The following is a 23,941-nucleotide window of genomic DNA, read 5'->3' as shown; positions in this document are numbered from 1 at the left end:
AAGACTTAACGTTGCTCAGGTTGAGAAATACTGATTTATGCAATCCTTTTATTCCCATGCATAACCTTGCTTTTCACACGAGAAGGAATGCCGTGATGGGTCCAAAGTGCGCTTTTGCAAAGAATCGGGGTCAACTCTGCAATGGATCAGGCTCCCTGGCTTCCTTTCCCCGGCTGGGACCCTCGGCCCACGTGGCACTGGAAGTCCCATGCTCCCCAGCCATGCACGTAGAAGACAATCCGCGCCAGCGTCAAAGCAGGGGCTTTCCTTCCCCCGGACCCAATTGTAGACGAAGCCTGAGCCCTTCTTGCACTCCTCCGGTGCAAGGATGCCGCGGGAGCCCCGCGCAAGGCCCCCACAAAAGCACCGCGCAGTTGCAATTGCAGCGTTCACTCCTGCGCGCCCAGCCGCCAGCGAAACCCTGCCCTTTTCTCCACTACCAGCCTCCCGGCTTCCGCCTTGCCCGCCCGTCTCTATCGCGCCTCCTCATTGGTCGCTTCAGCTCCCGCAAGATGCATGGCGACTCTCCATTGGCGGGACTCCCTGCCCGGGCTTCGAGGACGGATGAGAGGGCGGGGCCGAGGACAGAAACTCCGCAGGAGAAAGGCCGGGCCGCGCAGTACTCGGGCGAGGGCGGGGCAGGCACGGCGACCGGGCAGGTGATTGGCCAGTGGGGAGAGCGGCGCGGCGCCGATTGGCTGGCCGGAGGGAGGGGCCCGGGAAGGGGCCTGAGGCGGGGCGGCGGCGGCGGCAGCGGGACCAGCGACGGTGGCGGCGGCCGGGATGAGCGTGGTCGGGACCCCCGCGGTGGTGTCGGTCTCCATCAGCAGCAGCCTCAACTCCTTCCGGGCCCTGAAGAGATATGCCCGGGGCCTCACCATCGCCGAGTTCAAGGTAGGGCGGCGGGCCCGCTTCCGGGCCACCCGCGCCCATCATCCCCAGCCCGACGCGAGAGGGAGTCCGTGGTGATGCTGGTGGACCGCAGCCCCCATCCTCCTCAGCGGCTCCTGGCACAGGTCCCTGCCCGGCCCTTGCCAGCCCGTGAGGCCCTACCGGCGCGGCTTAGGCATGTGGGAGGGCTCGTGCCCCAAGAGCCCCGTGGTGGCGGTTGGGGGGGGTTCTGGGCCCCCTCCCTGCTCAGCCTACCTTGCAGGGCTGTTAGGGGGAATGACAGAAAGCTGCCTTGGGAAAAGGGGGGGAGAGGGTCAGGCTGGTGTATCAGCATCAAAAATTGTATTGTAATTGTGAATATTCTGCAAGGCAAAATGGGAGAGGATGGCGGTCCCGACGGGCATTGCTCTGCATTCATGCCGAGGATAACTCACCAGTAGATTTATCAGTAAGTTAGTAAATTAACATATAAATTAAACAGATGTGTGTGTGTGTGTGTAGGCACACACACATGTATATACAAATACATGTGTATATTTGTGTGTTTGTGTACACAATGCACACACATACCTACATAAAACATGATAGATCATAATATATGATTAAATTGTTACGTGATAGATGATAGACAGATAATAATGAGAGAGGGAGAGTCAGGCATGTGTGAGATAGATAATAATTTATGATTAGATTGATAGATGATAGATGATAGATAATAATAAGAGAGAGAGGCATGTGTGCGCACTGCAGGTACCCTCTGGGCATCTTGGCCCAGAACTCCACTGCCAGCTGGGGATGATTGGACCTATGGGCCTCCCAGATCCAGGATGGGCTTAAGTGTTTGGATTGCTGCACTGTTCACAAGGACCCCTCCCACTTAGGGGAGCCCGCCCCACCTCATCCCTGAGGAAGAACCCACCAGGGCTGAAGGAATGGTGGCCCCATCCGGATTTATGGCTTCCCCCTCTTGCCTCTGATGGTTTCGGGTATCCTCACCCTGAAAAGAGATATGACTAGATGACCTCTAAGATCACTTCCCACTCTTATATTCGGAGACGTTAGGATATAACGTCTGAAAACCTATTTATTTGAACAGGCCGGCCTGGTTTAAGGGTTTGGGGTATTTTTAATTATTTATTATAAGGGCTTAATTAATTTAATCTAATTTTAACTTTTGTATGTAATGCTTTTATTGCCCTGTACACCGCCCTGAGTCCTTCGGGAGAAGGGCAGTATAGAAATTCAATTAAATAAACAAACATACAAATAAATAAATAAATATGTGCATCTGCTGCCCGGTTCTGACTTTCCACACTGGGCTGTGATGACAGCTAAATAATGAAACACTTTTATTAAAGCATTAAGCTCAAAGGTTTTAAAATAGAGCTGAGCCCCCATCCCAAATTTGAAGGGGCTGCTTGGGTGCCGGCATCTGCCTTCTGCTGCAGACCCATTGCTGCATTTCGGGGACCTGCGACAGCAGAGACATCCCTGTGCCAGTTTGCTGTCCATCATGGCAGCCAAATTTCAGTGGGTGTGCAGCTTTGATCCGAGGATTAAAAGCATTCTAAAAAGGCAAAAATCCCCCCTCTTCAGCTCTTTTTGGAGGGCTTGTCTTCCCCCCCAAGGAAGGGAAAGATTCCTATGCCCAGGGAGAATCGCTTGCAGAGAGGGAAGAGATTCCCCGGAGTTTGTGCGTCGCAGCAGATTGTGTGCTCCTGATCATCCCCGATTGTTATAAACGCAGGGCGCTTGTGCGCGCACGCATGCACACACACACACACACAGAGCAGGTTCTCCACAGATGGCACTCTTTGATCCTCTGCCTGGTTTTGGCGGGCATAGCGGCTGCTTTCAGCCACCCAGGCACTTCCCACCAAACTCGGCTCCTTCAGTTACCAGCCTCAGATTTTCCAGGCTACCTTGGTAGATGCCTTCCTCCCCCCCCCTTCTTTTGAGCTGCAAGCCTCCAGACAGGCCACTGATCAACAGAATAGCCGTCTCTGCATTGTGCATCCTGGCAGGGATTAACTGCAGCCTGGCAGCTGGCATTTCATGCCGGGCTGGGTAAATCTGCCACTCAGCTTTGCACAGCTCCAGCTTATGGCCCTATGCCAAGGGCTGGCTTTTGTTTCCTCTTCCCTGTCTGTCTGTCTGTCTGTATATTATATATAATGTTGGTGATGAAAAATTTGCAGAGAATATTAAGAATAATACTTGCCAAGCCTGCCCTCTCTGTTCTGCCTTTGTTAGCGCTGAACCACCCTTTGGCAGGCTGCATTATTGTTGCCCAGAATTCATCAGAAGAGCAGTTTGTTTGCCATTCAGAGAATTGGGAATTAAAGTGGGATTTGATGCTCGGGAGAGACCTTCTTTCTTTCTTTATTTTAACTGTTTAATTTGTAGCACCTCTGCCCTGCCATGCTGAAGCGATGACTCTTGGTGGTCTGCAGGCTAGGTCAACAAAAATTTAAAGTTTCCACCCGTGTTTGAAATGGATCATAACGTAAACAGGAAAGCAGTAATGGCAACAGCCTCCATATAGAAGCATGGACACACACAATAGGGGAAGGGAAAGGAAGGCAAGGCAAGGCCAGGCCGCATGAGCTACAGACTTGAATTCCCCTCTGAAATAATTCAATTTTGGAAAATTTGCAGGGAACTGGAAAGGAGGGGGCCAGCTGGTGGTGGTTGATGGAGTGAGAGACAGAAGTCCCCCCTCCCTTCCTGTCCGTGCCCCTTGGTTTTAACGCTTCATTTATTTGTGGTTCACCTTAATTGTCATGCTGTTGATCTTTTTATGCCTACTTTTTATACTGTGGTGAGCCACCCAGAGTCAGATAATGAGATGGGTGGCGGATAAAGTTGAGAAATAAATGAAATTTTAATGGAGCAAGTTCAGCAGCCCCACTTTCTACCCCATCAGTATTGCCGTACTTGCTGGTTCTGTTATCCCAACTGGACCTTTGGCTGTTCCTCCTGAATCTCCAGTCATAGTTAAGGATGTCTGGGAGATTCCGGTTTCTTTCCTTCTGGCTCCACTGCTTCCACACGGAACTGTTTTGAGGGGCCGGCTGAAACTCCCCTCCGGATGATGTTGGGCCCAGAGGGTTGAGTCACTGCTACCATTAAGGGCAGAGAGGGGGAATGGCTGTGTTGTCAGTCACAGGCAATCCTTGACTTACAAACATTTGTTTAATGACCGCTCGAAGTTACAATGGAACTGAAAAAAGTGACCTATGACCGTTTTTCATACTTCGTCGCGGCATCCCCAGGTCACGAGAGCAAATTTCAGGCGCTTGGCAACTGACTCATATTTATGACAGTCACAGTGTCCCGGGGTCATGTGATCACCTTTTTTTTACTTAAGAAGCCAAGTCCATGGGGAAGCCAGATTCGCTTAACAACCGTGTGACTAACTTAACTGCACGGATTCCCTTAGCCACTGTGGCAAGAAAGGTGGTAAAATGGGGCAAAACCCCCTTAACAAATGTCTCACTCAGCAACGGAAATTTTGGGCTCAGTTGTGGTCATAAGTTGAGGACTAGTTGTACCTGCGAGGAATCCTGACTGGCTTTCTCTTTGCTAGTGTAAGCTGGAACTCGTCGTTGGAAGCCCAGCCTCCTGCATGGAACTCGAACTCTACACCCCGGATGACAAGTTTGTGATGAAGCTGGACCGCGATGAGGCCTTGTTGGGCTCGTACCCGGTTGACGATGGATACCGAATCCATGTGAGTCTGCCTGGATTCCGGCTCTTTTCGTGAGGCTTCTTTCCCTATCGCAAAAAAAACTTTATTATCTGAGGGTTATTCTTGAATCGAGGTCTCCAAAAGTGGTGCCTGTAAGACTTGTAGACTTCAACTCCCAGAATTCCCTAGCCGGCTATGAATTCTGGGAGTTGAAGTCCACAAGTCTTAAAGTCACCAAGTTTGGGGACCCCTGAGTTAGCTGAACAACATTCACCTCTGCTTCTGGACTGGAACCTACCAGTGACCTGAAGTGGATGCCTTCTTTGGCCCCGTAGGTGATAGACCGAAGCAGTGCAACGATCGGGGAATATGAAGATGTCTCGAGGGTGGAAAAGTTTGAGATTTCGGATACTGAATACGAGAAACGAGCAGGTAGGTGTGTGTGTGTGTGTGTGTGTGTGTGTCTAAAATTTCCATCTGTTGTCTGTATACTGTATATTCCCCAGTCGATATATGCATAAAAAATACAGATGTTGATATTACATATATAAATGTGTGTCTGTGTGTATGCAATGTAATTTAATCTATATTATATATATTAAATATATAAATATTTGGTTCAGCTTCTGAGCAGAAAGCATTGAAAAGGACGGTCCCTTTGAGGTCTTCCTTTCCCAGTGATACAAAGTGGATGCTTTTATGAAAACCGAATTTACCAATGGAGGGAGGTTAGCCTTTTTTGGGGGGTCCCTACGAAGGGCCTCTGCTAAGCCACTGGCTCTGCCCTGCAGACACGGCCCGCTCGTTCATGAAGCGCAGCAAGCTGGGACAGTACAATAAGGAGGAACTGTCGAGGAAGGAGGCCGAGTTAGAGCAGAAGTTGATGGAGGAGAAAGCCCTGGCGGAGGCCATTTCCGTGGGGGCCAGGTGTGAAGTGCGAGCATCCGGGCAGCCCAACAAACGGGGGATGGTGATGTACGTGGGTGAGTATTTGACTTTTACATCCAAGGTCCCAAAATCGCTTTTCAAGAGGCAACTGGACTTTGTTGGTTTTATTTTTTTTCCTTTGAAAAGGTTTCGCTTCTCATCCAAGAAGCTTCTTCCATTCTGAAGAAGCTTCTTCAGTTCTGATGAATTGAAGAAGCTTCTCGGATGAGAGGCAAAACCTTTTTTAAAAAAAACCCACAAAAGAAAGTCCAGTTGTCTTTTGAGAAGCGTCTTTAGGACAACCATGACCTAGATGATTGAGAAGCACCATGGACAATTTTATTTCCAATGTTTCTAACCTGTGTCTATCCGAAGGCTCTAGGCAGTGTACCACAAGGATGTAAAAAAAAAATCATGAAAAGAAATGAAATCAACCCCAAATGAACGCTATAATCAAATAGAGGGAGAAGCAGGGTGGAGGGAAGTGGTCTCAGCCTCTTTGTAAAGAGCCAAGGAGGAAGGTGCTGCAAGAGTCTGTGGGGGAAGGGGGTTCAAAGTCCTGGGGGCTGCAGCAGAAAAGGCCCCATGTCTCACCTCTGCTTCAGGAGGTGAGTGAGCTCTCAGCGAGGGTGGTTCCATAATGTTGTGCTCCTAGAATCATGTTTCTCAACCTTGCCAACTTGAGTATGTGTGGACTTCACCTCCCAGAAAGCTAGGGAATTCTGGGAGCTGAAGTCCACACGTCTTGAAGTTGGCAAGGTTGAGAAACGCTGTTACAGACTACCTAAAGAAGATAGTGGAATTCAGAAAATGGTTCTGAGTCCAATTAGATCTTTGCCTGTGTGGCTTGCTCTTGAAACACAGTTTGAACACAACTCTGATCCCTTTTTTGCTACTTTGAATTTCAATAAATTGTTAGTTAGCCTGCTTCAACTGGCTGTCTAAAACAGTGCACACACAAGAGTTGGTTGAATACCTTTATGACTCTCTTTGGTTTTCCATAGGCTTAACAGAATTCAAACCTGGTTACTGGGTTGGGATCAAGTATGACGAGCCTTTGGGAAAACATGATGGCAGGTAAATCCCCCTTTGCTCTGTTTTTGGCCTTGTAGCTGTCCACACGCCCCCTCTTGGAGGGGTCCTGAGTTTCTGGCTGGGAAAAAGATGGTCCACAGTGGAGAATTTTTATTTATTTTATTAATGAAATGTATATTGCAGGGATCTCCAAACTTGGCAACTTTTAAGACTTATGTTAAGTCAGTAACATGGTTGGTAAGTGAATCTGGCTACTCCATTGACTTTGCTTGTCAAAAGGTCGAAAAAGATGATCACATGACCATTGCAACCGTCATAATTATGAGTTAATTTGCCAAGAGTCTGCATTTTGATCATATGACCATGGGGATGCTGCAGTGGACATAAGTGTGAAAAATGGTCTTAAGTCACTTTTTTCAGTGCCATCGTAACTTCAAACGCATTTGATCCATGTGCTCATTTGGTGTTTATTCCTTTCCTTTCCTGACAGCATCAATGGCAAGCGATATTTTGAGTGCCAGCCGAAGTATGGAGGCTTTGTGAAGCCTCAGTATGTCACCGTGGGGGACTTCCCAGAAGAGGACTATGGGCTGGACGATGAAATGTGAGAGAAGCAGACAGGTGGAGGGAAGCGGAGAGGATCTCCATGGCCCCTGCTTGCTGGCAGAGCCCTCCCGGTTGCCGCGGTTTCTGCAGAGCACCACCGTGCTCTGATCCCAAGTCGGGGGTAGCTTGAGTGAAGCAGAAGACCTGTGTGTTTCGACGTGTTGGTTGTTTGTCCCTTTCCCCTGGTTGTCTCTGTTCAGCGAAGATGCCGCATTGCCTGATTTTTCCATGCACTCCCTTTAGGTCAGTAACAGAGAATGTCTTTGATTGTGGTAACCATTTGGGGGAGGGAGATAATGATGATGTCTCCCCAAATTTCCCGTGATAGTGAGTGGAAGCTGAGATTGAGGGTTCTGAACAGATGTATATACAACTCTGCTTTCGAAACAAAACAAAATCTAAACCGAATAATTTTGATGACTGTGCTTTTTTTCCTTCCATTGTGGGTTTTTGTCGTTCCGTTTTGTTTTTGTGCTGCTGGAAGATGCTATGTGATCATTACAAATTAAAGTTTTGGAAGGGGGCGGTCAGATACATTCCAGACAAACATGCTTCAGAGTGAATTTCTTTTCTCTCTCCAGGCAAGCAAAAACTGGCAAGGAAATTTTCAGAAGTGTGGCCTTAAGCCGAGCCAAGGTGCTGGTGGTACAAACCACAAGGACATCATATGATGTCACAATATAAGGGAGGGGAAAATGTGAGGTTGTGCATATGACATCACTTCCTCTTGGCTTTTGGTCTATCTCAGCCATGTCAAACTTGCGACGTCTCGTGACTTTTCCCCCATTGCCGGCAATGGGGAGGGCGCGGTTTCGTGATGCATCTGGCAGCTTGACATGCCCGATCTAGCTGGAGGAGTGGGATTCTATGGCCTGTGTTCTGCAGCCCTTCTATCAAGATGGGTTTAATGCACCTTGTCACGTTCCTCCAAAACCCAAAATAGACAAATTGTGATTCTTCCAGATTTCTTTATTATTCCTTGCCCATAAGCAGAATCTTGCCAAAATAAAACAGGCTAACTCGGGGTCTCACTTTTCTTTGCAAGGGGGGGAGGAGGGGGTCCCTAAAGCAACACAGATTCTTTTGATTGGTCTGGCACCATTTCCAACTTATTTATTTACCTCTTCATGTGCAACCCAGATAGCAGTCAGAGAGAGTGTTAGATACCTGAGTGGGGAGGGATAATTCTAGTCTGGTCTCCTGACTTCCCTGTGGGGTAGTGACTTGGGACCCTTGGCTAGGCTGAGACAGCCCATCACTGCCCTGGGCTTTCTTGGGGCAGAGACTCTGCGGAACTAATATATTCCCTAGACCAGGGCTCTCCAACCTTGGCTACTTTAGGACATGGACTTCAACTCCCAGAATTCCTCAGCCAGTCTGGGAGTTGAAATCCACAAGTCCTAAAGGTTGGAGACCTCTGCCATACACTAGAATTTTGCAATCTAACTGGTGGACTTCAACTCCCGGAATTCTCTCACCAGTTTTCCTGGCTGGGGAATCCTGGGAATTGAAGTCCACTACTCTTCATGGCCAAACTGAAAAACATGGCCCCTCCTCCAGGCTTCCGGGAACGCCCCCAGGGCAGCGGCCAATAGGAAGCGAGCCGATCGCGGAGAAGTTTCAACGATCTAAGCGACCTCTTGGGGGGCAGCGCCCGGGACAGTCGGTGAGCCGCCGGGCTCAAGCGGGGAAGGGGGGCGGCGGGGGCTCCGTTGCAGCGGCCTGCGCACCCCCTCCGGCGGACAGACCTAGATCCCGGCCGGGGTAGAGGGTCCTGCTGGGTCTGTCCCCACGACCCGCAATTCGGAGCGATGCTCGAGACATTCCTTGCGTGGGGAGGAAGCAAGTTGTGACCCCTTTTCAGGTGCATCGAAACACGTGAAACTCCGGGGTGGGTTTGCACGTGGGAAGAGGGCGGTGCGTGGCCATTCCGGGGCGCGGCGCTGCCTCCGGGGTCCCGACCGTGCAGGAGATAACTCCGTCTGGATAGCGAAGACCCCTCGCCGCTGGAAGGACGCCTGGCCCGGCTCGGCTCCCGGAGGCGGTGGAGCCCCTTGCCCCGACCGCCTCTCCCGGCTCCGGCCTCATGGCCAGGCACAGCCGGCTGCAACGCGAGGTGCTCGGCCTCTACCGGCAGTTCCTGCGCGCCTGCCGAGGCAAGCCGGGCTTCCTGCCGCGAGTGCAGGCCGAGTTCCGCCGGGCTGCCCGCATCCCGCGCACCGACGTGCTGCTCATCGAGTACCTGCTGCGCCGCGGGCAGAGGCAGCTGGAGCAGCTCCGGGAAGGGCACGCCACGAGGATGGGCTTCTTCGCCCCGGGGAAGCGGCAGCATCAGCAGCAGGAGGAGGACGCGCAATCCTGAGCGGAGGATCGCTCGCAGCGATGCCCGCTCGCTGCAGACAACCCGGAGGGCCGGACGCGGGGGGGCGGCGGCTTGCGGAGGCCCAGGATGGGTCCCCCGGCTCTGCAGAAGCGTCCGTGAAGGATGCTGTAGAGAAGCAGCTGGTCTCTCCGGAGTTGTGTGGATTGCGTACGTGTGTGCATTTGAAATTGGAATTTGCAGCTTGAGTCCCGGCTGAGACTTCTCAGAAGATCCCGCAGCTCCCCGTTGTGCTCCATCCAGCCTCGTCCCTCTTTTCGTGGAAGGGGGACAGCCGTCACGTCTGCACGGGAGGCACAGCAAACTTCCACTTGCCATTCTTGTCCCGATGTTACAGAGGGTTCTCCCCCCCCCCCCGTGCAGGAATCCCTTCCTGGCCGGTGTAAATCTGGTACGTGGGGGTGGGGAAGGGCGTGTACAATGGTCGTGGAGAAACAGACCTTGGTTGGTTTGGGTCAAGCTTTCTCCACCTGGAACTGCAGACAACAGAAACACTCCAGCAGAAATACTGTTAAACCTTTGCAACCGGGGCCAGCAAGTGTTATCTTTTGATAATAGTGGCTAAATGGCTGTTTCCTGGTTATTTTTGTTTGGTTTAATACCTGTCTCTATATTTATCAATTGCATTCTATTGTTTTGTTTTGTTTTCAATCTGTGAAGGGAATTGAGGCTTTTGAACAAAAATCAAAACTGTTATTGCTAATTTGTGTGCAGTATTTATTCTAGTTGTTTTGGATTGCAGTCTGTTGTAAAGGAACATTCTAAAGTATGGTAGATGATTCCAGCATTTTTTACAAGGAAGTTACCATTATTGTATAATAAATAACTAGTTCCACTCCAGGGCTTCAGGAATCTTATAATTAAGGTGTCAACATGTCCCTCCAGGGCATCAGAAAAAATGAATTGAAAGAAATTCCTGGGATTATTTCCCCCCCCCCCCCAACATTCAGTTTTTACTTTCATAGCATTTTAATCTGACTGCAAAAATGGCTAATTTGCAAGGCGGAAATGCAGATATCTGCGTCCTGTGACTACGAATCTCAAGATTGTATCAGGCTGCTGCATTCTTTGCCAGTCAAAACCGATACAAGACAGGTCAACGCATGCTAAAAATGCACCACTCACCCAGGTGTGGATTTTTTTTGTGGGTATGGTTTAGAAACCAAAGGAGGTGAGTTCTAGTCCTACCTTAGGCATGCAAGCCAGTTGGATGACCAAGGTTTTACAAGTAATCCTCAATTTAGAGCTATAATTTGAGCCCAACATTCCTATTGGCATTCTTGTCCCGATGTTACAGAGGGTTCCCCCCCTGCAGGAATCCCTTCCAGGCCGGTGTGAGTTTTGCCTCATTTTATGGCCTTTCTTGCCAGTGATTAAGTGAATCACTGCATTTTAAGTGATTGTTAAGTGAATTAGGCTTCCTCATTGACTTTGCTTGTCAGGTGACCCCAGGACGCTGTGACCATTCTGAATGTGAGACAGTTGCCAAGCATCTGAATTTTGATCACGTGAAAACGCTGCAGCGGTCATAACTGTGGGAAATGGTCATATAAGTCACTTTTTCAATGGAGTTGTAACTCTGAACGGTGACTAAATGAATGGTTGTTAAGTCAAGGACGCCCTGTGTATAGTTAAACATTAGGAAGAAGACGAGAAAGGCTGGCCTTGAAACTTTGATCCCTGGTCCCTGGATTCACTGCTGGCATGTTATCAACCTGCATAATCTGCCAATAGCTTATCCAAGATCCGGATAATGAGGATACAGGCAGGGTCTTAAAAAGGGGAAATGAGGTCCCCCGTTAATGAAAAGCACCCCATTTGTCATGCAAAGGCCTAAAAAATGAGAGACTTTTCATTGGATTAGTGGCACTTTTTGCATGCAGTTCAGCTCGGGAAGTCCTGAATATTCGCTTGAACCCCACTTAAGCAACACCTTGGCTTGAGATACTTGTGAATGCAGCCCGCGTGTCGGAGCGGAGGGAGGGCGGTTCCGCCTTTTGCTTCCTATTCCAATTGGGAACTAAATCTACCAGCATGCATTTCCACCCGAAAACTGCAGGGACTGGAGGCGGTGGCTACGAAATGATGGGCTGAACCCTTCCAAACGAACAGCAGCCTCAGCCAGTGGCCTTTCGAGCAACCCGCGCTCGTCTCCGCAGAGGCGGCGCTGGCTCGGAGTGACAACTCCCGCGGCCTATCACGGCTAGCCCCACCCACCGCGCCTGGCGTAACTGGAGACCGAGGTGTCCGATCCCCAGAGCGGCTCCCGGGCCTCCTCCTCGCCATGGCGTTCGGCGGCGGTTGGTGGGGCCGAGCCGCGGCGCGGGCCAGGAGAGCCGGCGGGCTGCTGAGGGGAGAGGCCTGGCCGTGGCTACGGCGGCCGACGAGGCCCAACTCCGGCCGCGGCGCGGGACTCCCGCCCGCTTCCGAGCTGGACAAGGCGGACGCCTGGCTGCTCCGCAAGAGTCACGAGACCGGTGAGGAGGGGAGGGCGGGGCTGGCGGGTGACGTCACGGGGCGGGGCTGGTTGGTTACCTGGCTGCTGGGCGGCTTGCCACAGTTGCTGCCCCCGCGGGGCATGATGGGAATTGTAGTCCGTCAAAGTTGGGCTTTTTCCTTTTGTCAGAATATAAAAATATACACACATTAAAAATAATTTGATACTAGGTCAATAGTTTAAGATCAAAGCTAGTATATAAACAATATTTTTATATCAACTGCGGCAGCTCTTTTTCTTATTATATTTAGCCAAGTTAGCCAAATAATTCAATGCCTTCAATATTGGCCTCCTAAATTGCAATGAATACTGTTGATTTTTACTTTTTTCTCTATTTCCAGTATTGTGTTAGATAGTAGAAAATAAATGTCATATAAAAATGTCATATAAACATCATGAGACAATGCATGGCATCGTTTATTTAAAATAATAATTAAATACAGATTCCACCTTCCTCCCCCCCCTTATCCCAGTCCTTCCCTCTTCATCTTTTAATTGTAGGTGATAACTTGTATATTTATAGTGTTTTATACTTATCGTGTACGTGCTATTGTATTGTTTTATTCTTTTGACCAATGTAAGCCACTCAAGAGTCACCTCGTGGTGAGTTGGTCATCAAAAATTTAATAAGTAAATAATGAAAAGGGGAAAAATAAGACTGTGATTGTCTGTGTGGCCTCTCAAAGACCCTCCCTGGAATACCCTAAATTTTATAGATGTTAGATGGATGGATGGATGGGTAGATAGATGATATATACTTTAAGAGAGAGATACATAGATATCTAGACACAGATGGCTAGATGATAGATGATCAATAGGTAGATGATAGGTAGATAGATGACAGGTAGATAAATAGGTAGATACATAGATACAGGCATAAATGGCTAGATGACAGATTTTATATTATATTTATATTGTATATGAGAGATTTTAGATTATATATTATATATATGAAAGAGAGATAGTTTAATAGCTAGGTACATAGATACAGGCATAGATGGCTAGATGATAGACGGATGATAGATAATAGATGATAGTTTAAGATAGAAGCATAGATGGCTAGATGATAAATGAAAGATAGGTAAATGACAGACAGATAGATGGATGATAGATAGTGGATGAACGGATATGCAGAGCTAATTATGAAACTCTCCCGTTTCTCCTTTTCTGTCAGCCTTCCTATCCTGGTTTCGGAATGGGTTGCTGGCCACGGGCATCGGCGTGATTTCCTACATGCAGAGCGACATGGGGCGGGAAGCGGCCTACGGTAAGTGATCGGGAGGCCCTTCGGCCGGGCTGGGTGTCCAGAGGTAGCTTGGCCACAACTGTCCCCCTTCCGCATCCGGGCAGCTGTGGCTCCCGTGAACGGGATGGCTGGAAAGCCAGCTCCACCTTTTTGCCTTGGCCTAGTTAACGATGGGTCTTCCTCTCTGCCCATGTTTCCCCTTCAGGTTTCTTCATCCTTGGGGGAATCTGCGTCTCGTACGGCAGCGCCTCCTACTTCGTCAGCCTCCTCCTCCTCCGTCGCACCATGATGCTCTCCTACTCTGCCGCTCTCCTGAACTCAGCTGCCGTGGTGAGCGTGGCCCTCTTCTGGCTGTGCGCCATCTCCCTCTACATCGGCCGGCTGGAGGTGGAAATCATCCAGGAGGACGTCAGCGACAAGAGGAAGGAGGACGGCAAGGGCGAAAAATGAAGGCTGGACTCCATGAGACTCTGCAGACGATTCGGAAGGGACAGCTCCACGGCGATTGGGCCGGATGCTCCACGGAGGAAGGCAGCCAGGTGGCTCTCCTGCACGCGAGAGACCAGTGAAAGAGCGGGCTTTCAATTCATTTCAGATTTTTCCAGATGGGATGGCAAGGAAGGAAGGGCTTCTAAACCACCTTCTGGGCAAATGAGAGCTCTGGAAGCATGAATTCTTGCTACTTAAGGATCTTGGATGCTTTTCACGAGTGGACCTGCTTTGCAACCCCCCCCTTTCTGCTTTAAACCGATTTTCTGGTTTCAGATATATATATATATATATATATATTTACAAACACGTGTGAATAAAAGCCAATTCCCGGAATGTCTGCTGCATAGCTTGCTTTGGCTTGTCCGCTCTCGCTTACGCTCCTGGCCGTGTCTCGCTTCTGTCATTGGGCCAGTGGACATTTGTATTAAAGACACCCAAAGAAAGTTTTGTCTACTTTCTAGTTTTTTTCTGGGAGAAGGGAGTGGGGTCTGTTTGTGAAATAAGGTTTGCCCTTATTCTTCTGTGCAAAAGCAAGGGAGGGTCTTCAGGGGGGGAGGAGGGAGACTCTGTGAAATACAGGTGGTCCTCGCCTTACAACAGTTCATTTAGTGACTGAAGTTACAATGGAACTGGAATAATGACTTAGGGCCGTTTTTCACATAACCGTTGCGGCATCTCTTAAGAAAGGTCGTAAAACGGAGCAAAACTCTCCTAGCAAATGTCAGTAACAGAAATGTTGGGCTCGTTCACAGTCATAAGCCGAGGACTACCTGTAGTACAGTCTTGCCGGCATTGTCTCTGGAGGGGGAGGATTTAGTGCAGCTGAGCTTGTTTGGCTGGTTCTGTGCTCACAATTTACTGGGAACCCTTTAAATTTCACCCACAGCGAACCGTTTGATCTAGATCAGTTGTGGGTTAAATCATCAGAATATGGACTTTTCAAGGACCGTCCAATAGCTGGGGTGTTTGGTTGATCAATAAGGGTCAGGGGGATCCCTTTGGTTAATTAACCCAAAATAGGAATCTGTCAGGCCAAAATTCAGACAAGACACACGACAAAACAGCTTTTCCAATCTGCTGAAATCATTTGAGAAGGCAGGAAAGAATTCTGTTTATTTTTAATGTTCTCTCCAGTCCCGGATTGCCAAAAGAAGCCACAAAATGTCAACAAGAGATTATAGCTACCTTCGTCTACCTGGTGCGAACAGCAGATTAATAAAAGGGAAGAAAAAACAAAACACAAGACACGTACAGTTCTTTAGCAACGAGTTATAGAGGGAGGGGGAAAAATTCACATTATCCAAGTGCTACAATCTTCGGTGGGCGCCATCCGTTTCCCACTGACCTGTACAGTAGTCCTTGACTTAACAGCCAAATTGAGCCTGAAATTTCCGTTGCTAAGCGAAAGTCGTTAAGTGAGCTTCACCTCATTTTACGACTTCTTGCCACCGTTGTAAAACGAATCACTGCAGTGGTTGTTAGTAACCTGGTTGTTAAGTGAATCTCGGCTTCCCTGTTGACTTTGCTTGTCAGAAGTTCGCCTGACCCCGGCACACTGCAACCGTCGTAAATACGAGTCAGTTGCCAAGCGTCTTAATTTGGATCACGTGACCATGAGGATGCCACAACGGTTGTATGTGTGAAAAACAGTCATAAGTCACATTTCTCAGTGCCGTTGTAAGTCAAGGACTCTCCATACAGTTTATTTTGAATAAGTGCTTAAAGTTACAGCATTTGCTTCCTTACTGCTCCAAGGCCATCTTTACCCGCGTTGCCGTGACTCGCCCCTTTTCTAAGCCAGCTTTGCACCCGGGTCCAGCCCTTCCCTCCTGGGCCTTTAATATATAGGAATTGGGGAAAGGATAGGAAAAGCTGCATTTGCATAAAAAGAGGAAGAAGGGTAGCTCTGCAGAGGGCCAGATCTAAAAGACCACCTAGATTATTAAGTGTCAATGAAGAACCTCAAGCGATCCCTTCATAGGGGTGCCGCATTTTGCTCCCATGCAATTGCTGGATAGCTAGAGCTTCAGTTCAATAGTAAACTGTTATTAAACAATTAAACAGAACAATTTAATAGCTCAGGATTGAATTGATATCACTGGAAAACCAGGTCTACATCCAAGTAACACATTGGGTGATGTGTGTATGACAGGGGTGTCCAACCTGGGCATCTTAAGACCTGTGGACTCCCAACTCCCAAAACTTTTAAGACTGTGGACTGCAACTCCCAGAATTCCCCAGCCAGCTGTGCTGGCTAGGGAATTCTGGGAGTTGCAGTCCACGGTTCTTAAAGTTGCCCAGGTTGGACCTCACTGATGTAGAAGCACAAGCAGAAGCTGGAGGTGGAGTCAAGAGAGGAATCAGCCTGAAACTGATACGTTCTCACAAACGGTCCAGGTTCAACCCTTTTTCAATTCCGTTAACTCTTTTCTAGCTCCAATTTACTGCTGACCGTGAATTGATTCTAGATTCTTCTAGATTCTTCCATAGAGGCGTGAGGAATAAATCTGCTTAACTGGAACTTGACCTGTAATCTTGCTTCTTTGCACCTGATCACAGAGAACACAGCGTGTGCTGCATGTCTGACTCAGCCACCCACCCTTGATCCAAACTCACTCCACCTTACGATGGATTCACAAGTGTTTTCGCCACTCACTCCAAATCCCTGGGAAGAACCAGGGAGCCTCTTTCTGTCAAAACTGAACGCAAGGAGTCGAGTAAACCCCCATCACGGGCTGCCTTCCAAATGTATCCAACTAATTTCCTTAAGGGGTAATTAATTCCCTTATTCCCCCTCCAAGGTCAAGGTCAGCATATCTGGAAAGTCCACGTTGGAAAAAGTTGTCGATTTGCCCAGCAAGACCACAGGACAAAGTTCCCAGAAGGATAAGTTCACACGCCTATTTATTACATCCTTTTGATTTATCCTCCTGGATTCGATCATATTGCATATCTTAAGAATTAATTCAGTGTGAGCAAAAAAAGTTAACTGCTGGTGTGACAGCTTGGAATAAACACGTTTAGGAAAGGCATTGCGGGCAAAGACTGCCTACTTTTCATTGGCACACAAATGCAGGTTATATTTGACAACTGACAACCCCCCTTCCCCTAAGTCTTTAAAATCAGTCAAGGTGTAGCAGCAGGAATGCAGGTATGTGGGAGATGCCCATTAATATGTCTGTGGGTCTTTTTTCCTGGAAGTTTGGACAGCTTTACCACGTTTCTCCAAGCAAAACCCTCCACCAAACACCCCATTTCAACCAACCACCGACCTTCAGAAGTCGGTCCATCGGCTCTCCTTTGCCCCCCGAGGACTAGGAAAGGGATGCGATAAGCAGGCAGGTGGTTAGCAACTTCTTCCGGGACTAAAGATTTCTTCCCCCAGTTTCATGAAGGCTGGTGAGCACCCCAGGACGGAACCGAGCTGTCTCAAGATTTGATAGCTCTCTTCCAGGCAGGACTCAACTGTGGTTATCTGGGCAAAGAAGACACCAATTTGATCATGGACCGTCGATGGGCGTTAATCCTCTTTGCGTTCCAGAGCTGGCCCGCTGTGGATCCCACCACTGGCCACAGAGAAGGGCAGGGTGGAAAACAAAGAGTCAGCAGCAGCAAAGGCCCCTCCCGAAATCTGGGCCAAACTAGCTGAGTTCCCAAAGGACTGAACCATGTTCAGTCGCTGCAGGTGGTGGTACATGATCTCCCGCGAGCTCTTGGCCTCGGCACTGCCAATGTCCATGAGGCTGAGGGGGTGGTGGGAAGGGGGCAGCATGTTGCTCGGCATGGCCAGGGTCATGTCTGCAGGGGCGTAGCGGATGGTGCTCGTGGTGTAGAGTCCCGGGGAGCCCGCCGAGGAGCTGGCGTGTGGATTGCCAAGCTGATGCATCAAGGGGACGACCACGTTGCTCGTGTGGAACCTCTGGAGAACTTCCATCTCCGTTGGGTAGATCAGTGGGGTGAAGGGCGTGGCGGTCCCCCGGTCCTCACAGGGGGAGCCCGAGAGCGGAGGCGAGAGCGTGTCCCCTGAGGAGGACGGAGCCGCCCGGGGAGAGGCGCTGAAGGGCCCCTTGGCCGGACCGCTGTCCATCTCGGGCGGGGTGAGCACGGAGTCGGGGATGGAGACGTACAGATGTGAGGGTGCCTGTCTCACTAGGGGCTTTTCCAGCCGAAGGGCTTTGTTTGCGGGGAAAGGGCTGCCCTTCCCCCCAGGACAGGTCCAGAGGCCCCCTTTGGCCCGGGGTCCCTGCTCCGATTTGATGCTAAGGGCCGGGCTGGCTCTGAGCGAGGCACCCTTTTGGGTCTGGATGACAGAGGTGAACTCTGACATGCAGGGACGGCCGGGGACCATGGTTTTCCGTCCGCTGGGCTTGCAGCCATTCACCTTCCGGGCCAGGGGCCCCGTCTGCTGGGGAACCATCTCTGGCTCCGAATCGCTGCTGCTGTCAGAGTCCTCGGAGCTAGCCAGCAAGGTCTCCCCCTTGCCCTTGGGCGGGGGGCTCTCCGGCGGGAACTCCAGTTTGATCCGCTTCCTTGGGGGGGGCTCTGTGTCGCTCCCAGCCTCCTCCTCCAATGCCTCCACCTCCTCCTCTGGGTATTTGGTTTCAGGACCCCTGGACTTGCTCTCCACCAGGTGGCAGTGCCGCCCCATTTCGGTCACGCTCCTGGGGTAGGGCTGGGCCAGGGTCCCCACTGGTTTGTCGGCTGGGCACGGCTTTCCCCGGTCACTCTCTGAAAGGGGGAAAACAGGGGGAGTCAACCAAACAGGGAATGCCCCGACCATCGATCGGCCTGGCACCGGAGGGAAATTCAGGTCCCTTTGCTAACTGGATGGAATAGAAGCATGGCCTTTGGCAAGACCCCCGCTTGGTAGCCAGGTTTATGTCCAGGTTTGGTGACCACGATACAAAAAAGATGTTGAGACTCTAGAAAGAATGCAGAGAAGAGCAACAAAGACAATAAAGCAGGAGTGTCCAATCTTGGCAACTTTAAGACCTGTGGACTTCAACTCCCAGAATTCCCCAGCCAGCACAACATTCTGGGGAGTTGAAGTCCACAGTCGCCAAGATTGGACACCTCTGTGATAAAGGGTCTGGAGGATAAACCGTATGATGAACAGTTGCAGGAACTGGGTATGCCTAGAATAATGACCTTTTCTCCCCCTCCCCAAAGTCTCTTCCACCAGCAGGGCACTGTCAAAAGGTGGCAGCCTCTCGTAGGTCGTTCTAGGACATTTACCTTTGTAATCCGTTCCCGCGCTGGGTGCTTCTGTCTGTCTGGCGGGGATGCCAGGAACCTGGAAAACATCCAGGGCAATGTTCTTACATTCCGGCTTGCTGGAAAAGATTAAAAAATATAAACAGCCAGGGGTTAAAACTGCATCTCACTCTTTTTCTTCTTTTAAATTTTGCTGGTCATGGACATAATACATTTTGACTGACTGCTTGCAAAGGGCAATCCGCCACTTGGGGGCAGCAAAGCCCCTTCAGGCTGCCCCCTCCTCAAGCTAAAGAAATGCAAATTTCCCCCTGATTTGCAAATGTAAGAGACTGCAAGAGAGGCAAAGGATTAAAATAACCACCAGGCCGCTCATTCTGCCTGCTGGCCGATGAATCAGAAAAGATCAGCCGAAAGCCCACTTGAATGGGACTGACAGTGGAAAGCCCACTTGAATGGGACTGACAGTGCCAGCCACCTGCAGCTGGGAGCGGCCGAAGGGCCATAGTTGCTCCATTGTCCAAGAACAAACAGAGACAGATTAAAATTGCAAACTCAAGAAAGAAAGAAAGAAAGAAAGAAAGAAAGAGAGAGAGAGAGAGAGAGAGAGAGAGAGAGAGAGAGAGAGAGAAAGAAAGAAAGAAAGAAAGAAAGAAAGAAAGAAAGAAAGAAAGAAAGAAAGAAAGAAAGAAGTGGGTGAGTGATGTGGAAAGGTTTCAAATACGATTTTGTACAAATGCCACAAGGATTGTAGGAGAGAAGAGGCAACAAGGTGGTTTTCTGCTTTCATGATCCAGAACTCGAAGAGCCTCAAAGAAGAGACACCTGCAGTCCCTGAACCAGCGAAACCTGGGGCTGGACAGGGGACAGATTGTATCTGCCAGCCGTGTGGAAGGGACCGCCACTCTCGCATTGGCCTTTTTAGCCACACCAGACGCTGCTTTAGGACCTCTTCCCAGAGCACGATACCATCGTCTCTCCAGACTGAAGGATGCCAATGGCAATGATTATGATCCAGAACTGATTCTGATGCCTGGGGAATTCTGGGAGTTGAAGTCCACAGTCTTAAAGCGGCCACACACATGGAACTGACTTATTCACCTGTTTATTAACCAGATTTATACACCTCCCTTCTCACTACCTCCATGACCACTTAGCTGCAGCTACAGTCTCCGAATCTATTGGAGGCTGCGGAAATTCGGTGGAGGCGGACCCCCCCCTTTTGATGCCTTTTTGGTTAAAAAAAAAGAAAGAAAAAAAAGTTGGTCAGCGCCTGCAGGATTGCACAGCGGCCATTCACTCCGTCTCCCCCCCCCCCAAGCTGCTTCTTGCAAAAGGCAAAGAAGCCGGCAGAGGGACAACCAGCGTGGACTGCCGCTGAGCTCCATTTGCTATTACTTCACCCCCAGATCTTGGATCCCCCCAAAGAAACCCCCTCTGTTTTACAGCCCCCCCCTCACTTCACCCGTTGCCAGCTACGGGACCCCCAACAATCCCACCCAGCCCCTCCCGTGCAAAGTTTTACAGCAGCTGTGGGGAGAGGGAGGAGAGCGGGCTTCCAGGCAGGGAGGCTGCTGCAAGAAAGTTAATTAGGTTCTAATTACAGCTCTAATTAACTAAAATACTAATCACTCTGACAAATCATACATTAGTATCGGCAATTGCTTGCCGGATTAGCATAAGAATGCTTCCTTTGGTTTTATGGAGAGGGAAAAGGAGAGCAGGGCCATTAATAACCATCTGGGCCGGCCATTCACACAGCCCGCTTTTTATCCCCACAAAAAAAGGCTCAGCAGAGGAGATTCTGTGGTTTAAAGGGTCCAGCTGGGTGGGGAGGGTCCGAAGGGGCAGCAAAACTGGGGTGAGGGCAGAGCAGGACTCAGAGCTAAGCCCCAACGTGCACGGATAGAGGGAATCCAGAATTACGGTGGTCTGCATTTCTTTTTTTCTTTTTTAACAACCTCCCCCACCCAAATGAAGAAATCTAGCACAGCAGGGAGGAAATTCCTCTGCTGGGTGATGGGGATGCCTGCAGAGCTAGCTTTCTGCTTTAAGGGAATTGGCCTTTTCAGGTGGAAAAGAACAGAGGCTCACTTGAAAAAGATTGGGGCCAAATTTGGCTGAACCGGTTCCATCCGCCTCAGTGAATGCAGGCAGTCCTCGCCTTACAATGCCAATCGAGCCCCAAATTTCTGTTGCTAAGCAAGACACTTTTTAAGTGAGTTTTGCCCCATTTTACGACCTTTCTAGCCACAACTGTTAAGCGAGTCACTGCACTTGTTAAGCGAGTAACACGGTTGTGGGGTGAACCCAGCTTCCCCATCAAATTTGCCTGTCAGAAGGTCGCCAAAGGGGATCCCATGATCCCAGGATGCTGCGACTGTCGTAATGAGCTGGTTGCTCATTCAACATTGTTGAATGTTGATCACGTGACTGTTTGGATTCTGCAACAGTCTGGCTGTGGAATTCTGGGAGTTGAAGTCCACAAGTCTTAAAATTGGCAAGGTTGGATTAGAAGACCATGCAAATTCTCACACTCACCTGAGGATGTAGTTCACCCACACCATGTTCCTCTCGGAGGGATTCTTGACGTTGACCGAGATGGTGGCACAGGACTGGACCCAGACGAACCCCCCACTCTTCTGCAGCCAGCGGTAGTAGCGGGTGACCACCTGCCCCTTGTTTAACACTAAAGCGGGTGGAGAAAGAAGAAGGTCAATCTTGGCCAAGACTCAACATAGCTACACGCTCGACCCAGACTGTGTAACCGCCAGGCGATTTCCTTGCAGACGTTTCATGACCCAACTAGGGAACATCCCCAGCGTGAGGGAGGGTGGGATTTGTGCCCTGTTTATAGACAGTCATTGTCATTGCGGTTTTTTTCCCTTTGGTAAGGTAAAGGTAAAGGTAAAGGTTCCCCCGCACATGCGTGCTAGTCGTTTCCGACTCTAGGGGCCGGTGCTCATCTCCGTTTCATAGCCGAAGAGCCAGCGCTTGTCCAAGGACGTCTCCGTGGTCATGTGGCCGGCATGACTAGACGCCAAAGGTGCACGGAACGCTGTTACCTTCCCACCGTAGTGGTCCCTATTTTTCTACTTGCATTTTTACGTGCTTTCGAACTGCTAGGTGGGCAGAAGCTGGGACGAGTAACAGGCGCTCACTCTGCTACGCGGCACTCGGGATTCGACCCACCAAACTGCCGACCTTCCGATCAACAAGTTCAGCGTCCTAACCCACTGAGCCACCGCGTCCCTTTGGTAATATCCCTTAATTCGGATATTGTTTTCTGCTCGATTGTCTGGTGTTAATCACTGCTTATCTAGGTATTGGCTTCTGGAGAGGATGTATTCTCCCACCCACATCAGCCCTGATGACGTTACCTAGTTGGGTCATGAAATGTCTGCAAGAAAACAACTAAGCTCAGAGAGCACAAAGGACCCCAGACTTCTCCTCCTCCTCCTCCTCTTCCTCTCCACAACCATCCCCCCTTCTAGCGCTGATGATGTTCCCTAGTTGGGTCATGAAATGTCTGCAGGCTGAAGGCAGCACCAAGAACGCCACAAACAAATGTATTTACAGTATTTTACCATATTGATCTGATACAATAAATATTACATTACTTGCAGACAGTTGCATTTCCTCTCCCAAAAGGGAATTCTTTCTTGACAGGAGAGGCAGTGTATAAATCATTCAAAAATCATTTTTCCAGACTGCTTCACGAAAACAATTGTGATGCCCAGGGAGATCGGCAAAGCTTCCCAGGACAGGAGAAGTGCGCCTGATAAACAGCTCAGAGTACTGCATGGAAATAGAGGTTTGTTGTTCCTAACGTCTTTTATCTTTTTGTGGTTTTGTTTTGTTGGAATTTCTTTGCTTTTGATGGTTAGGAGCTGCCCAGTTTTTTTTAAAGTTGAACAGAAGTCTAGTCTAATGACAAGAAAGACTAGGGGCGACATGATAGCAGTCTTCCAATCTCTCAGGGGCTGCCCCAAAGAAGAGGGAGTCAAGCTATTCTCCAAAGCCCCTGAAGGCAGGAAAGAAGCAACGGATGGGAACTCATCAAGGAGAGAAGCAACCTAGAACTAAGGAGAAATTTCCTGACAGAACAATTAATCAGCGGAACCACCTGCCTCCAGAAGCTGTGAATGCTCCAACACTGGAAGTTTTTAAGAAGAGACTAGACAGCCATTTGTCTGAAATGGTATAGGGTTTCCTGCCTGAGCAGGGGGTTGGACTGGATGACCTCCAATGTCCCTTCCAACTTTTCAGATGCCTGGGCAACTGACTCGTATTTATGACCATGTCTGTGTGAAAGGTCACGGGATCCCCTTTTGCAACCTTCTGACCAGCAAATTCAATGGGGAAGCCAGATTCACTTAACAACCGTGTTACTAACTTCAAACTGCGGTGATTCACTTAACAAGTGTGGCAAGAAAAGTCGTAAAATGGCAGCAAAGCTCACGTAACAACTGTCTCGCTAAGCAATCGAAATCTTGGGCTCAATTGCGGTCGTAATTCGAGGACTACCTGTGCACCATTCCTATGTAGAAAGAAGCCTCTGGGGCAACCTAGCTAGGGGCCCAGGATCCATAAATCCTGGCCAGCAATTGCACCCTTCTTGGGGCAACGTACAGTCCAGGTGGCTCTGCTGGATCCCTTCCACGTCTTCTCCATGAATGAAGCGATAGCAGCTCTTCCCAACGAGTTCTGAGGGACACAAGTCCATGTAGTCGGTGATCCTGGAGGAGAGAAGAGGGAGGGGACCGCTGTGGACCAGAAACTTTGACTTTGGTTTGGGCTTGGGCTTAAAGGAGATAGAGAGCCTGGCCAAAGCCTTGTAGATGGTCCGGGAGGGGAGCTGGCCTGCACACTCTTCTCCATGGGGTGTCTAAGGAGGGACAGGAGTGTCTGGCTTCTTGGAAAGGCAGGATACCTTCTTAGATTCTTGGGTCCACCAAGGGT

At 49.7% G+C, this 23,941-nt stretch overlaps 4 protein-coding genes across 5 annotated transcripts in view; 3 read left to right on the top strand and 1 right to left on the bottom strand.

Moving 5' to 3' along the window:
* Nucleotides 1–701: 701 nt before the first annotated feature.
* Nucleotides 702–7,697, top strand: TBCB (tubulin folding cofactor B). Of its 2 annotated transcripts, none has more exons than XM_083370059.1 (6): nucleotides 702–894; nucleotides 4,481–4,624; nucleotides 4,918–5,014; nucleotides 5,374–5,565; nucleotides 6,514–6,586; nucleotides 7,035–7,697. In XM_083370059.1, exons 1-6 carry the CDS (start codon nucleotides 784–786, stop codon nucleotides 7,150–7,152), a joined length of 735 nt encoding a protein of 244 aa, XP_083226185.1. In that variant the 5' UTR covers nucleotides 702–783; the 3' UTR covers nucleotides 7,153–7,697. The 2 variants fall into 2 exon arrangements, with proteins under 2 accessions (XP_083226185.1, XP_083226186.1); XM_083370060.1 differs by lacking the exon at nucleotides 702–894 and adding an exon at nucleotides 1,195–1,339.
* A 1,089-nt stretch (nucleotides 7,698–8,786) lies between these two features.
* SDHAF1 (succinate dehydrogenase complex assembly factor 1) lies at nucleotides 8,787–10,427 on the top strand. The gene has a single exon (XM_083369103.1). The coding sequence runs from the start codon at nucleotides 9,237–9,239 to the stop codon at nucleotides 9,510–9,512; it is 276 nt and encodes a 91-aa protein (XP_083225229.1). The 5' UTR covers nucleotides 8,787–9,236; the 3' UTR covers nucleotides 9,513–10,427.
* Nucleotides 10,428–11,741: 1,314 nt separating this feature from the next.
* On the top strand, nucleotides 11,742–14,202 carry TMEM160 (transmembrane protein 160). The gene is made up of 3 exons (XM_083369025.1): nucleotides 11,742–12,007; nucleotides 13,202–13,294; nucleotides 13,479–14,202. Exons 1-3 carry the CDS (start codon nucleotides 11,815–11,817, stop codon nucleotides 13,721–13,723), a joined length of 531 nt encoding a protein of 176 aa, XP_083225151.1. The 5' UTR covers nucleotides 11,742–11,814; the 3' UTR covers nucleotides 13,724–14,202.
* A 3,083-nt stretch (nucleotides 14,203–17,285) lies between these two features.
* Nucleotides 17,286–23,941, bottom strand: part of NPAS1 (neuronal PAS domain protein 1) — a gene marked incomplete at its 3' end in the record, with an annotated part of 37,704 nt that continues 31,048 nt past the window's right edge. The window contains exons 9-12 of the mRNA XM_083370153.1: nucleotides 23,612–23,718; nucleotides 21,521–21,668; nucleotides 19,001–19,098; nucleotides 17,286–18,493 (exon numbers count right to left, since the gene is read on the bottom strand). Of these exons, the coding sequence (XP_083226279.1) occupies nucleotides 17,286–18,493; nucleotides 19,001–19,098; nucleotides 21,521–21,668; nucleotides 23,612–23,718 (1,561 nt within the window). The remainder of the gene's footprint in view (nucleotides 18,494–19,000; nucleotides 19,099–21,520; nucleotides 21,669–23,611; nucleotides 23,719–23,941) is intronic.

The sequence above is a fragment of the Vipera ursinii genome (assembly GCF_947247035.1).
Source record: "Vipera ursinii genome assembly, chromosome: 9".
NCBI classification, from domain to species: Eukaryota; Metazoa; Chordata; class Lepidosauria; order Squamata; family Viperidae; genus Vipera; species Vipera ursinii.
Note: the sequence above shows the minus strand (reverse complement) of the source record. Positions and strands in the feature narration are given on the sequence as shown.

Bases quoted from the DNA above. Each gene is read 5' to 3' on its own strand.
- TBCB (XM_083370059.1), top strand. From the start codon at position 784: ATGAGCGTGGTCGGGACCCCCGCGGTGGTGTCGGTCTCCATCAGCAGC. The intron at 4,625-4,917 runs GTGAGTCTGCCT...TTGGCCCCGTAG, and splicing joins ACGATGGATACCGAATCCAT to GTGATAGACCGAAGCAGTGC. The intron at 6,587-7,034 runs GTAAATCCCCCT...CTTTCCTGACAG, and splicing joins TTGGGAAAACATGATGGCAG to CATCAATGGCAAGCGATATT.
- SDHAF1 (XM_083369103.1), top strand. From the start codon at position 9,237: ATGGCCAGGCACAGCCGGCTGCAACGCGAGGTGCTCGGCCTCTACCGG.
- TMEM160 (XM_083369025.1), top strand. From the start codon at position 11,815: ATGGCGTTCGGCGGCGGTTGGTGGGGCCGAGCCGCGGCGCGGGCCAGG. The intron at 12,008-13,201 runs GTGAGGAGGGGA...CTTTTCTGTCAG, and splicing joins CCGCAAGAGTCACGAGACCG to CCTTCCTATCCTGGTTTCGG. The intron at 13,295-13,478 runs GTAAGTGATCGG...TTTCCCCTTCAG, and splicing joins GGGGCGGGAAGCGGCCTACG to GTTTCTTCATCCTTGGGGGA.